The sequence below is a fragment of the Dicentrarchus labrax genome, unplaced genomic scaffold (genome assembly GCF_905237075.1).
Source record: "Dicentrarchus labrax unplaced genomic scaffold, dlabrax2021, whole genome shotgun sequence".
NCBI classification, from domain to species: Eukaryota; Metazoa; Chordata; class Actinopteri; family Moronidae; genus Dicentrarchus; species Dicentrarchus labrax.
Window position 1 is genome coordinate 5,736,161 of NW_026136706.1, and position 14,332 is coordinate 5,750,492.

General features: G+C 45.5%; 1 protein-coding gene across 1 annotated transcript; it reads right to left on the reverse strand.

Moving 5' to 3' along the window:
• Positions 1–660: 660 nt before the first annotated feature.
• mcm3ap (minichromosome maintenance complex component 3 associated protein) lies at positions 661–14,070 on the reverse strand. The gene is made up of 29 exons (XM_051405023.1): positions 13,937–14,070; positions 12,126–13,723; positions 11,704–11,951; positions 11,522–11,603; positions 11,121–11,268; positions 10,761–10,954; positions 10,525–10,664; positions 10,133–10,330; positions 9,736–10,004; positions 9,388–9,550; positions 8,833–8,990; positions 8,503–8,726; positions 7,934–8,175; positions 7,551–7,651; positions 7,241–7,372; positions 6,815–6,928; positions 6,540–6,692; positions 6,170–6,367; positions 5,861–5,929; positions 5,646–5,780; positions 5,347–5,500; positions 4,709–4,973; positions 4,506–4,603; positions 3,182–3,572; positions 2,752–3,042; positions 2,495–2,624; positions 1,950–2,135; positions 1,607–1,757; positions 661–1,265 (listed from the first exon to the last, which is right to left on the reverse strand). The coding sequence occupies exons 2-29, from the start codon at positions 13,630–13,632 to the stop codon at positions 1,098–1,100; spliced, it is 6,309 nt and encodes a 2,102-aa protein (XP_051260983.1). The 5' UTR covers positions 13,633–13,723; positions 13,937–14,070; the 3' UTR covers positions 661–1,097.
• Positions 14,071–14,332: the final 262 nt, after the last annotated feature.

Below are 14,332 nucleotides of genomic sequence, written 5' to 3' on the forward strand. Positions count from 1 at the left end.
TGTTAATCATATCCCACACTCAAATCTGTCGTCTTTATTTGGGATATCTGTGTTTTTAGTATCTGTGTGTACTACCGGTCCAATGCTGATACATTTAGTGAAGTTTTTGTCGCCCTGGATGTGTTCATACAGTTCATTTTCAACAGGAACAGTCACAAGGTCAGGGGAGTGATTCAAAGTCCAACTTTTAGAGAAATTCTAATGAAACTTCCCTTCTTCTTATTATTGAATGAAACACCCGCCAGGGATACGAAGGGATACACTTAATATATTTTTTTCCATTTATTATGTTGTTGAGTTCATTGCTAACCTGCAATGTACAAAACATTTGTGTGCCATCAGTTTTTGGACTAATGTGTTTAATGGTTTCCTTCTTTTGAATAGTTTAATATAGATAAAAACTTTTTTATGCTTTTCTAACACAGGGGGAGGCTGTTTTGCAGAGTAAAAGCTCAGAATATGTTTTGTGTTCAGGTCTTCAAAGTTTAGATCTTAAATAAGACAGAGACATGAGCAGAGACTCAGCTGTCTAATCACAAAGCAGCTACACAGAGGAAGCGACGGGTATGCAGTGAGGTCAAACACTGCACAGTGCTCACACTTGGATTATGACGACTGAATGTTGGAGCCGGTTGAATTACTGAATGAAAACTGAAGCTGTATGGGTAAAAAAAAAACACTTTTATTCAATATTTATCAGTTAGAGGATTTCATAACATAAAAAAATAGGTTCAAACACTGAAGACAGAAGCAGCTTCTCTAGAGATTCAAACACACTCCGCATCATATCACATTTGAGCAAAAACCAACAAAAATGTGAAGACACTGTATATAGAGACACACACACACACACACACACACACACACACGCACCTTTACAAGTCATAAATGTGTTACGAAATAAAACTAGAGTAAAAATCTTGATTTTCATTTCCTATTGTACAAAGCCAGACTTCAATACACACACAAAAAATAAAGACACACACTGCTGCAATCAGTGAATGTGACTTCAACAGAGTCACAGATTGTCCTCAGTTTTCAAAAGAAATTGCAAAACTGTATAGTCATTGGTTAAAATATTGAACTGCATCAGTTCATCAGTCATCGACAATGCTCAGCAGCCCGCTCAGCTTCAGTCTGCACGCCAGTTCTTCCTCTTGGCTCGCCAAAATCTGTCGCTCCAGCTCCTTCAGTCGCCATGCCATAGATACAGGTGTGGTTTTAGTCCAGTTTGCTCTGTCTGAAAGATCATCAGGCTCTGACTCCTGAAAAAGTCAAAACAATGAAAATGCATTACAACGAAAGTGTAATCTATTGTGTAGCTTGAAGAGAAAGTTTACTGCAACTGCTAATACCTGATCTTAAAAGCAGAATACGCAAGGCAAAGTGTAAAGCTCAGTAGGTTAGACCAAACCTTCTTGGTACTTTTTATGCTTTTATTTCTATAGAGTCAGCTGAAGATACACGACAAAGGAGGAGAGAGAGAGAGAGAGAGAGGATGACAAGCACTCTACCAGGTGAGCTACTACAGTACTACTACTGGCTGTTTGAAAAAGGATGCAACCTCTCCCAGGATCGCTGAGTGAGGTGAGGGGGTACTTCCTACCTGTGTGAGAGCGGCGTCCCGAGTCTTGGCAGCGGGTGCATGCGTTATTGTTGTGGGCATGGACAACAGAGTGGAGGATGGAACGAAAAGCGGTGTGGACAAGTGCTCCACCGGGTCCCCATCCAGCCAGCGTTGAAGCTGCTCCATGGTCCTGCAGACAGCGCACATACACACATACTTATTATGAAGTTCTTCTTTCTTTGAGTGGTCAAAAATATTCCTCTATAGAATATAGAACATTTTATTGGTTTTTAATAAGGTTATTCATTTTTTTATTCATATACCTCTTTCAAAAGGGCACAAACCAAAGCTCTTGTTGCAGTGAAGTGAAGTGTAGCTGTACCTTTTGCTTTCAGCCTTCTCCTCCTCTAAGCTCTGGAGGACTTTGTGGGCCAGAAGCTCTTGTGTTGTGGGAATGTGCGTGATATCCAGCGAGGATGTCGGGACCTCGAGAGGTTCCATCAGGCTGTGGAACAACCTCTGTCTGAGGGACAGACTGGTGGGTGTGGCACAAGCAGCTGCACTCGCCCTGAGGATGGAAGAGGATGGTAGAGAGAGACAGGGGGAGAAATTGGATGAAAGTATTGTGATTATGTAACTGCAATGTGGCGTAATGTGACTTGTACTCGCTTATATGTTCTTTGAAAACTATGAGCATCTTTAGTAACGTCCTATTTAAACTCCAGTGACAGGGAAGAGAAGTAAAAGTTTATATGTCCACTTTTGAAATAAATAAGAACAATGTACATTTATTAATATGCGCCTGTCTATGATAAAATAAAATTCCCTTGATTCGCTGAAATGTTATGAAACTGCCTCGAGATCCAGCAGTTTTAAAGTTAAATTAAAAGTCCAAAGGATCTTTTAGTGATTTTTGGAACTTCCTACCCTTCCTTCTCTTGCTGCTTCTCCCTGTGGGTTTGCTTGATAGCCTGGGTCCATTCCTCAGGTGGCTGGAAATCCTTCAACGACTCCGTGGGGAAGTAAACCAGTATCTCCCCGTCCTCCGTCACAGCGTCTTAAACAACAAAACAAATAGTTACATTTTGGATTGCAAGTCATACATTACCAGTAGATTCACACAGAAAATGTGAATTGGTTCTTATTCTAAAAAATAAAATAATGTTCCCTGAGAATGTCCTCACCTTCACAGACAGGTGCTCCAGGAATCTGCCAGTCTTTCAGCTTGTGGTCGATGCAGATCACCAGCACGTCGTCCCAAGGAATGTGACAGAAGGATGGACACAAATTCCCGTCTACATCGCCCCAGTTGCTCGTAGTTACCTTGGATCTGGGGTTTCGGGAATGGTGAACCTTTAGCCGGACCCTTTCCAGAAGGTTTTCCAGCCGTGACATTAGGAGAGGCTGACTGCGGCGTGAAACTGGGATCTGAGCGGCGTAGCGAAAGATGGAGGAGCAGAGCTCAGACCATGAGTCTAGAGGGAGAGGGAAGTATCATACATTATTATTGGTCTCTTGTTCACATCTTTGTGGTTGATTTGTACTCAAGTGGATTTGATACCGTCAGGGAACCATTAATGACTGAAGACAAAAAATGACACCTCAGTCACTGACCTGTGACTGATAGCTGCTCCCACTGTGGCAGCTGCAGGCTGAGGATGGCTTCGCGTAGCCAGGCCAGGTGCTGGACAGAGTTCCAGCCCAGATGAGGGACAAACTCACGGTTATCGGACAGGCAGAACTCGCTCGGCGGCCACGAGAGTCTGCTGAGCTCCTGCGACGACACTGTGTCAGCAATGTGAGCCAGGATGGCGTTGTACAGCTTGATGATAGGCGCAGGTTCTTCGGAAGGAAGACACGCATCAGCACGCTCCTGGCGGTGAGCGTAAACTCTGGGACTGAACTCGCGACTCAATCTGGCCTCTATGAGCTGCACCAGAGTCTGGCAGGAGAGTGGGAAGGGTGGTGGAGCACGGGCCAGCAGCCAACGCATAGCCTGGCTCAGCTAGAGATACAAAACAGGACAGGTAGGGAGAAGGTTCATAGTCTATAAGGACTAAGAAGAAATGTTTTAAAACTATAAAACATTCTGTATCAGTGATTCTGAAACTTTTTGGCGTGTGACCCCTCACAATGAAGGAGGGTCGACTCGCAAAACCTCATCACAGGTAGCGTATATCTCTATATTAAAGTAATGTTCCCCTAAAATTTCGGAGATTATGGTAAAATTCATTTAGTCTTGACAAGTATTACAAGTTTGGAGTTATAGCAGTTTGCAGGTTAAGTTTGGTGCTGCATAAATTGACACTTAATGCTAGAAAATTGTTTCTCTTTTTTGCAAACAATTTTACTGTCTTTGCTTAAAGCGGCAGAATTATCATCTTTTAGCTCATTGTTTTGGTTTTACAGACTGCAACCTTATTGATCTGGTTCATCAGAGTGTTTAGCAGCAGCAGGCAGGTGTGGCAGCAAAAAAACTATAAAACTCTACTGTGCCCTACCTAACCTGCATCAAATGGCACACAGAGACAGTTAGTGACTAGATGGTGGACATAGTTTAATTAAAGCAGCTATAAAGGCTGATATTTCTCTGGGGAGGATCACAAACCGAGCCAGAGAGTGAATATTGAACGTATGATGGATTTTTAAAGCTTCTTCCACAACAACGGGTGAGATTGAACCAAAAAAGCAAAGTTGCGTGCCGGAAACCTAAACAAGTAGCTGAAGCTTGCTATAAAACTCTGTAAAGCAGAGGGCAGCTGCAGATTCAGTTTCAGCACAACGAACAACGAAAATTCATTGTGTCATTTAAAAAAAAAAAATCTATTATAGCCACTTTAACCTACATACGACATCACTATTAAACGTAGTCCTGCTCGGAAGGTGAAAGAAATATGACGACACACTGACAGGTGTGTTTTGTGTATATGTGTAGTACCTGTTTGGATCCCTGTAGGTCACTTGTGGTCTGTGGTATGAAGAGGAATGTGTACTCCGATATCAGGCCTTCCTTGACCAGTGTGTGCAGCATCAGGGCTGAGGGACAAGGCACCATGACAGGAATAAGTTCAGGGTTTACACATTTTGTGACCATTGTTTTAATCTTAGTGTATGCATGTGATTATAGCTGTCACTAACTACCTTCTTCAAGTTTCTGAATATCACCAGTGCCACCCTGCGGCCCTGGCACCAAGATGACCAGAGGCAGTGGGCAGTGCCAGGTGCTGGCCTGCTGTAGCTGTTTAAGCTGAAGCAGGGCTGACAGCAGAGGTACATCCTGTTCTTCTTGCCCAGGCTCAACGATGGGGAGGGCGGGGAGCAACGTGATCAGAGCTCCCGTCCCATGGAGCTCACAGCAGTCCTCCATTTTGGACAGGCCGTCTTCAGTCAGAGGGCCTCGGGACGCCTGGGAGACAGAAGATCCCATATTACACAGTACTGAGGCACGGCAATTAATATCTTCTTCAATACCAACGTGGGGTATTAATACGTCTAGATATATTGTGAAGCATATATTGCATGCCACTCACTCACCATCTGTCTTTTAAAACTACCTATTAGCATTTAATGATTATTTTCTGTCACTACTGCTGACACCCACACTGTCTCACAGAGACATAGATATGTCTCATTCTTTATTATACACTTGCCTTTTGTCATTAATCATCACTGTATATTCTACCCTTAGATGAACCCCAATGTCTCAAAACAACCTGATTTGTTTGTATTTCCTATGCATTCGACTGCTATTGTTCATATAAGCTGCAGTCTGATCCTACCTTGACGCAGACGTGGACTTTGTGAATGTGGTGTTCTTTTTCCTGGAGTGTGTTGGTGACACAGAGAGTCTGCAGTGTCCCGTCAAGCTGCTCCTCACTTGCCTCTGACTCCTTGCCACCACTAAGCTTCACCTCCAGCCAGTCTGACAGGATCCTAAACACAACAGACAGGAGAGGACACATTCAAGGAAAGGTCCAGTGAATATTGGGTGCCTCCAATGACAAGAAATTGAATTCAATTTTAGAGGTAATCACACTTCTGCTTGTCGGTGACCTTTTGTCATACGTCAGCTGCTTACCTGTCTGACAGGCTCGCGACACTCTCGTGGTCGCTCGGCAAGAGGAGAACAGCTTTCCAGAAGATTCGGTCAGGGGGGTTGGAGATACTTTCTGTCACTAGTGCTGGCAGGTCGAGAGGTGCCCACACTGTCTCACTGAGAGAAACACCAAAAAGAGGTCAAAATGCTGCTTTGTGACATTAATCGCTGACTGAAGAAACATACTGCTGACTTACTCGAGCAGGAGCTGATAGTAGTAGTGGACTCTCATCTGGTGGATGACTTCTTGTCTCATTTTCAACAACCTTGACAAAATACATAACATGTTACTGGAGCACTAAAGTGATAGTAGAGTAAAAACAAAAGTGATTTTGCCACAGACGACATGCTGTAAACATATTATGTTTATAATGTTTATGAGTTGTAAATCACATAATAATGGAGTGGAAAATATGGTGAAGTATCATATTCACCAGCTTTTCATGAGATAAATCCTTGTGTATTTCAAAGACACACTTAGATAACAGCGCTGGAGAGGAGCATACCTGGTGCTGGAGAGGGCCAAGGTGCCGGCGTTTCCCAGGTTGACCACACCACGGGCCAGATCTGCCATAGAGGGCTGTGCTGGGGCGCTGGGAGCCAGAGCCTTCAGTTTGAATCGAGGGTCCACGCAGCAAGGAGCTGCAGGGAAACCTCTCATCTGTCTCTTTAGCTGCCGACGTACTGCTACCACATCACGCCACCTAGTGATACAGACAATGAATTGTAAAAAGGATATTTAAACTACATTGTGCCAGAGTAAGAATCGTACACTGGTGTTTCAGTTTGACTAATTGATTTTGATCTGTTGCACCTGTTACTTCACATTATGGTTTGAATGTTTGTCTGGCTTTGTACATTTTCTCTCTTTCTTACCTTTTGATGTACTTGTGGATGCGTTGCAGCTCAGCTTCAAGGATATCTTCAACTAACAGAGCGATGTCTGCATTCAAAGTCTCCTCAACGAGACTCATACAGACCTGTTCTGTGCATTTAGCCACACGGTCTGCTTTCTCATTCACTGCCCGTCTGAAAGAGAATTTAAAAAGTGTCATTCAGTGAAAATAAGTATGCCACTTGACCAGGCTTCTTCATTTCTGAAAACTTTACACTAAACCAGATTATAATTTGGTGGAGTTTCATAGCCTTACTGGATCTCAGAGGTGGCGGTCTCCTTGATGGACTCATCCAAAACTTCATGGATGATCTCGGTGCAGAGAGAGAAGCTGAAATGAACCAGGAAGGCCTCATGCTCCTGCCTCCTCCTGGCAATGACAGACAGGGAGAAGGAAATTTGGGGGTGAGTTGTTGCAAATAAAGCTAATTTGACACTCGCTTTAAATTGGCAAATACTTGGATTATGATAACTGATCGCAACTAGTATTAATCCTGTGTTTTTTTGTGGAAGAGACAATGACTGTGCAGCCCTTCTCTGGATGTCACAATCTACATGCTTTGCTAACAGTTTAGATTAATAAAACTTTTGTAACCTCTAGATAAAACGTTTTCCCCCCTTCTTAACCAATCTGAGTGTTATGATAAAGTACAGTGTGCTGTAATCAACGGGTCAGACCAACCTGGCTTCTTCAACCTTGCGTTTCTCTTCAGTAACACGCTCCTGTTCCAGCTTGATCTCAGCGGAGGACATCTCCTGCAGCATCTGTCCCAACACCTCACTCACCAGAGTCTCTGCCTGCACACTGCTCTCCCTGCACCACAGAAGGCAACGGAACAGCAAGTTAGTCATCTTAACAATCAGATCTTGACTCCCTCTACACACCGTAATCAGATAAATGAATGCTAACTGTGAGGAATGGAAGTAAGCACATGATTTAAATGTATCTATCGTAAACAAGAAAAGCTGAATGGAGGATCACTTGAACTTACGCGAGAGCTGTGGTGGCGTAGCTGGCACCAGCATCGGCTACCTCCCTCACCGCTGATTCAACTACCTCTTCAATCACACAGTCCAGTACAGCCATAACGTCCTGCAGGAGGGAAGAAAAACAGCACAGTTACTGGCATGCACACTAAAAACAGAGTTCAGTGTTTCCTTAATGAGCTGTAATTAATACAGAATGTATTTAACTATTCTATTTTATATTATATTTAAGGCTGCAACTAATGGTTATGAATTTTATGGTCGATGAAATGTCAAGAAGTTCAAAAAGGTACCATCTGCAGATTGCTTGTTTTGAATGATACAATACAATACAATGATCAGAGCATGTGAAGTGGTCCTAGACAAAAAGCTGAGAGATCTTGCTCACCTCATTGCTGTACACCGGCTGAGGTTTGGGTGGAGGAGATGCTGATTTGACAGGCTGAGGTTGAGATATCGGCTGGAACAGCTGCTGAGCATCAGCAGGGTGGGCCGAGCTGTGATACGGTTCGCTGGGCTCTCCGGTCTCATCTGTAACAGTTGGAGGCATCCCAAACGCATGGGCCATGCCATGGTCCTTGACCGACACGGCCTGTGTCAGCAACTCAGCATTCACCTTGGCAGCAACAGCTGAGACAATGCAGACACATTTCAGCTTTATTAAGGAGTCTGATTCACTACATACTTACATTACATACAGACTTCTTAGAACTCCAGTTGCTACTAAAAGAAGAAGTTTTCTTTCTCATAAAAAAAGTTCCAGCAGCTCTACGATGCAGCATATAGTGGGTCAGATAAAGTGAAATATTTCTATAGTACTGTGGCAAACATCAAGACCTGGAAATAATATCCCAGCTCCACATACAAACAATACGGTTCATGTTAGCCTAAATGAGACACAGCGTCTATATGCACTGTAAATGGAGAGAAAACAAAACATGAAATGGGGGTGAATACCTTTATATTGGCTCGCAGTGGGCTCAGCCAGAGGGCCTTCCCCACGGTACTTGTTCTGGGAGTCAAAGCTGCAGACAGGGTTGTGATGGGGCAGAATAGGGAGGGGGCCTCCATTCACCACTTCTCCAATCAACACTGTTTTCTTTGAGAGGATGACCTCTGACTTCTTCTGGGATAGAGGCAGATCTGGCTCCTGATAGGCTACCCGACTCAGCTCTACCAGACTGTGAACAACATTTTGTGAAACTTTCGTTGATACGAGGTTCGCAGTACAGTCGATATCAGTGACTCAGTGTTTGGTAACGCTACTAAGGAGGTTGTTAAACTTACTCATCGTTGACATTGAGGCCGTACTGCTGGATGAAGTCAGTCGCCTCTGCAGCGTTGCGGAACATTAACATGCGAACTATGTCCTCAAGTGGAAACGCAGTTGATCGCGGACCCACGGTGTGAGCCAAGTTCAAGGTCTTCAAGGCCTTAGCTCTGACCTGCATTCACACACATACGTTTGAAAGAACATAAATATTTATGAACACAGAATACTTTCTGGACTTGCTCTGTCATGCAACATTTACTAACATTATTTGCATCTACTACTTTAAAACCAGCACTTATCACGGCTGTGAGCGGTACCAATAGCATTACGTATAACAGAGCAGACCCATGTTAAACACTTTTTAGATGTCTAAAAACTGAAAACCTTTCTCTGTACATGAAAACAGGAAAAAGGACAATGACTGTTGCCTGAATTCACCTACTGCACATAATGAAAAGAATAAGCGCACATACTTTATCTCATCCATTATATTTCTAAAGTTCAGGATCACATCCGAACGATCCAAAAGATCAAGGTTTCTTCAGTATCGTTCATGAACTGTTTCTGACCTGATTGAAGTATCTGTGTAGAAGGCAGCTGGCGAGGTAGGAGGCTCCTTTCACCAGCTTGAAGAAGCGCACAAAGTTGTTGCTGTTCACTGCAGTGAATGCTTGCACGGCAAACTTCACCTCCGGGGAATTGCGCACCTCGTCACGGAACTGCTGCACCTCACTGCGTGGACATAAAGAGAGGAAGTTTTTCTTTATCACATAGAGTGAGGTACAACATGCACTGAACGCTAAACAAGCATGCCCCAAAAAGTGAAGTCACAGCTGAATATGTATCAAATAATTTCAAAAACAGGCACTTTGCACATATTTAAACATTTGTGTATGTGTGTTTTTCAGTGGGCTGACCGTAGGATGTCACCGTCGTTGAGTTTCAGCAGCACGTTGTACAGGCGAAACTCTGCTTCCCGGGAGCAGTAGATGTTACGCGTGGCGAGGTCCTGGTACATTTCTTTGAGACTCTGGAGGCATTTTGTCATGTTCTCGTTGTTGATCTTGGCGTCGAAAGTTGAGATGTGCTCCTCGCAGAGGTGGTGAGCGCAGTGCACGTGAAAGCGTGTGCACTTCTCGATCAGCGACACCGTGTGTGGGCAGCACAGATGCTGCTGGGTGATATCCTGTAGGTGTGACAGAGGAATGACTGGGATTTTAACCACGCTTGAGGACAAACAAATAATAATTATTTTTTTTAATTCACACAAGATTTCAGGTCGACTACAGCTGACGTTTGAAAATGGCAGCTCACCTTGCGGATGCCACGGGTCCTGTTCCAGACAAAGTCATACCAGTCCCGGTAGTTGTCATGGCCCAGGTCCATGATCTGAGTCACTAGATAGTCCATGGTCATGCTGAGCACAGGCAGGGGGCGCAACTCGTAAGGCAGGGGCTCCTCCTGGTCGGCTGATGAGCGGCTGTACTCCTTGATGGCTGCTGCGTGATCCACCTGGTTGGGAAACGGAGGTGACGCTGTTTAATTTAGCCTGCATAACAGACGATTTGGTCTTATTCCACACGTTTTAATATGTGTGGCAAGTGACCGATGTTGCAAAAGCATCACAGAGTTTAAATAAAGATACACAATGTAACATTTCACAGTGATGATTCAGCTGAAAGAAATAAGTCTACAAAAGACGTTACCATCTCAGAATCCGGGATGACCTCGAATATGCTCAGCTGTTTCCGTGTTTCCCTCATGTACCTCTCCTTCTCTGGACACATGTCAGGACATGTCCCCACAAACACCTTAGACAGGTCTAAGTCCGTCCTCTTGGGCCGACCTGTGTGGACATATTATGCACACAGTTAGTGTCCCTCATGTTTTTAGTCATGTTAATGGCTGGAACAGATGGAATAGGTGTGAGAGGCGTCTCAACCTTGACGCAGGATCTTGTCTCTCTGCTCCAGGAGGCGGTACTTGTCCTCTGCGGTCTCAGCCACCTGGCCAAGGAGGTGGAGGAGGGAGGAGGGGACAGGGCGCTCTGAGCTCTGGGCTTCAGTGCTGCTGTCTTTCTGGACTTCGGTGTCAAACTGCAGCGCCTTGGCAAATGACGACTTCTTCACCGGAGAGCTGAAGCATAAAAGGACACATGTAAGACAGTCACCGCTGTACAGCAACTATTTTTAGGGCATCCATTGGTCCAGGTCTGTTAGATTAAGGCATTTCGACTAAAAACTGTAATAACAACCAACACTTTCATACAGGGGCCTTTACAGGTTTCATTGGGGGGGGTTACCTGCGGCTGAAGGCCATCGTGGAGGTGAGTGCAGGAGCTACGAGTGAAGGTCTTTTGAGTGGGGAGGAAGTGGCTTTGGACTCTGCGTGCTCCTGACTTTCTCCCTCTGCTGCTCCCGTTGCAGGCCTACTCCCTTTGTCACCTGGACCTAATGTACAAAAAATAAAATAAAAATCAGAATCAATATAGTGACGTACTGCAAGGAATTAAAGGCAATATGAACTGCTCAGGAAACTTTACATCATTGTATAACAACGTCCGGATTTATAGTCACTTTAGCTTGTAGGTCTGTACAACCAAGCTGTCTAAAAGGGTAATATAAATACAGCAGAACTGTTGGGTACTGGCAAACACATCTATATTAATTATATTAAGCTTTCATAGAAATATGTTGTATTTACTCTGCTTCTTTCTCTGCCACAAGAGAAGGAGTTCTTGTCCACGGAGGACTTTGCCTTTCTTCTTTGCTTTGGCCGCTGATGCCTGAAAGAGAGAACAGTTAACAGTGACAGAAAGCAAAAGAATATAAAGAATACAAACTAGGAGAACAGTTTAATGGGGGTAGTTAACAGAGTAAACTCACATGGTCATTGAAGTGTACTACGGCCTGGTTCCTGGGAGGCTTGCAGATGATTCTGCCGACTTTGCCGAAGCGACCAAAGTGCTTCTCGATGATGTCCTTCTTGTTGAAGGCTGGAGGAACATTCCTGCACATGATGGTGGTGCAGTCAGTGGGAGACATGCCGCCCAGGCTCTCTGAGCTCTCCGTGCGTACGCTACGTTTCACAGGGGTGGTGGTTTCGAGCTTCGGATCCGGGGGCCTTGCGGAGTCTAGAGAGGGATGATGGGTAACGGGCAGACAACAGAATGAGTATATTCTAATAATGCAATCCACTCAGGTTTTTGTGAATAAAATCTAAATTTTACAATTTATTTTGCAAAGATTTCAGAACACACCTTGATGCAAAATGCAGCTTCTACACATGGTGCATTTGTACAGCTCACCTGATTCTTGCTCTTTTTCCTGCACATCCCAGGTCAGTGTTTGCGTTATGGGTTGTGCAGCAGGTAGGTTGTCACTCTTAGCTTGGACATCTTCCCTCTCTGTCTCCTCCTGCGTCAACGCTTCCTGCGGAGTGTCTTTTGTGTCCTCACGCCTCGCTGGGTTAGGGCCATCTCTACGGAGCGCATTCAGTGCCCTGCCAAATAAGCCTACTGGTGGGCCGCGGGACCTCATCAGGGGCCTCTTTGAGGGATGTCTCGGTGAATCTGATTCTGCTGGAACCTCCTCCTCTGTGACAGGCGTCTCCGGGCCAGTGCTCGGGGCAGCTGGATCTTCCTTGCGCTTGGTGCCTTTGCCCAATCGTGCAAATACATTTGTGTCTCCTAGACTCTCAATGCCGCTCCCTTTCTCATCCGTATTAGTCTCTGCTTTGGCGTTGGTGTCTACATAAGGTGGGGGCTGGCCAAAATTGGTTCCTCCAAAAAGGGGTGTTGCTTGGGGCTCGGGGGCTTTGGCTGAAAAGCTGAAAGACGACGGGGTGGTGGGCTGGGTGGCGGATGCCTGAGTGCTGGAGCTGGAGAGGGCAGCTGGCTGGGAAAAGGTGAACTGCAGATTGTTGGAGGGGCCGGTGCTGCTGCCACTTGTTAGTGGATTGTTCTGAGTAGAGATCGAGGGAGCTGCAGCCGGCTGTGAGAAACTGAAACCCAGCGTCCCAGACTTAGCACCAGGTAATAGGGGGAAGCCGGTGGTGGTGGTGGTGGTGCTGCTGCTGCTAGAGGTCATCTGGGACACGCTGCTGCTAAAAGGTGAGCTGGACATTGAAGTAGTTTGAGGGTTAGCGGGCTCAGGGCTGGCACTGAAGATGGGTTTGAACAGAGCCTCAGTGGCTGGCTTGAAACTGAACTTTGATGGTGCAAAGCCTCTGCTCTGGGTCACACTCTGACCCGCGCCAAATACACTGGTGGTGACGGTGGTAGATGACGGCTGTCCGAACACAGACTGTCCAAAACCCAGTGGCTGCGGTTGGCCTATGGCAGCGGTGGAGCCGGACACCATCTGGGTGTTCCCAAACCCAGGTGGCTGTTGGCCAAATCCCGGAGCCTGCCCAAATGCAGAGGGCTGTCCGAATGCAGGGGTCTGCCCAAAGACCGAACTCTGGTTCGATCCACTTGTCTGTCCAAAAGCCGGCGCAGGGTTACTACTAAAGCCTGAGCTCATCCCTAGTGACGGCTGCCCAAATGCTGGAGCTTGGCTCACTGTAGGCAGCGAGGGGGGCTGCGTGGACTGTCCAAAGGCAGGGGCCTGTCCAAAGATGGTATTTCCATGAGGTGGGGGCTGATTTAAGGCAGATGGCTGTCCAAACGCTGACGGCTGATAGAAGCCCATAGGCTGGGGCTGGTTGCTTGGGTTTTGTTGTCCAAATGAGGGGAACAAACCAGTCTTCATGGTGTTGTTGGGAGCTTGGAAAGCCCCACCTTGTGGACTGCCAAACGGGTTGGACGGATTCATGGCGCAAATGTCAGCGGATGTTCAGTATCTTTTGGTTATTTGTTGACGTAAATGTTTCTCATCCCCACCCCCCGCAGACGATCTGTAAACCCTGTCCACGTTAAAAAAAGGATATTAATTATAATAATAAAAAGACTGTGATGAGTTAAAACCGCTCGGCCGCTAGCTGAAGCTAACAGCAGCGATGTTGTTTATGTTGATTTAATTGTCGCTTAAGTTGTTATACGGACACAACAAACACTCATAAGGAAATACAGCTACAGTAGGCACTAAATAAATAAATAAATAAATAAATAAATCTTACCTTGCTCTGTTAATGTTTGCGATGTTTTTTTTTTGTTGTTCAGTTCAAGCACATTTGGCTACATCCGGTTCCGGTCCGACGCCTCTTTAGGTGTCCGATCATCCGTTCCGCCATTGCCAGCGTTGCGACCTCACCAGTGCTTGAATGGGTTTTTAACCGGGCAAGTGTTCACGGCAGAATGTGACTATATTTTTTACCATCTAACGTTAACACAACAAAGAGAAAACTAAAACCGTCTGTTTCTGTTTCTGGTGGTGGTGGTGGTGGGGGGGAACTAACGTGTTGATACTGCCGGGACGCGTCACCTTGAATTCCTCCTGACACCGCTCGCGACCAACGTAAATCCGAACCGACCGTTAACGTAAAAAAAAAAAATAACCGCCGTTGGAAAACTGT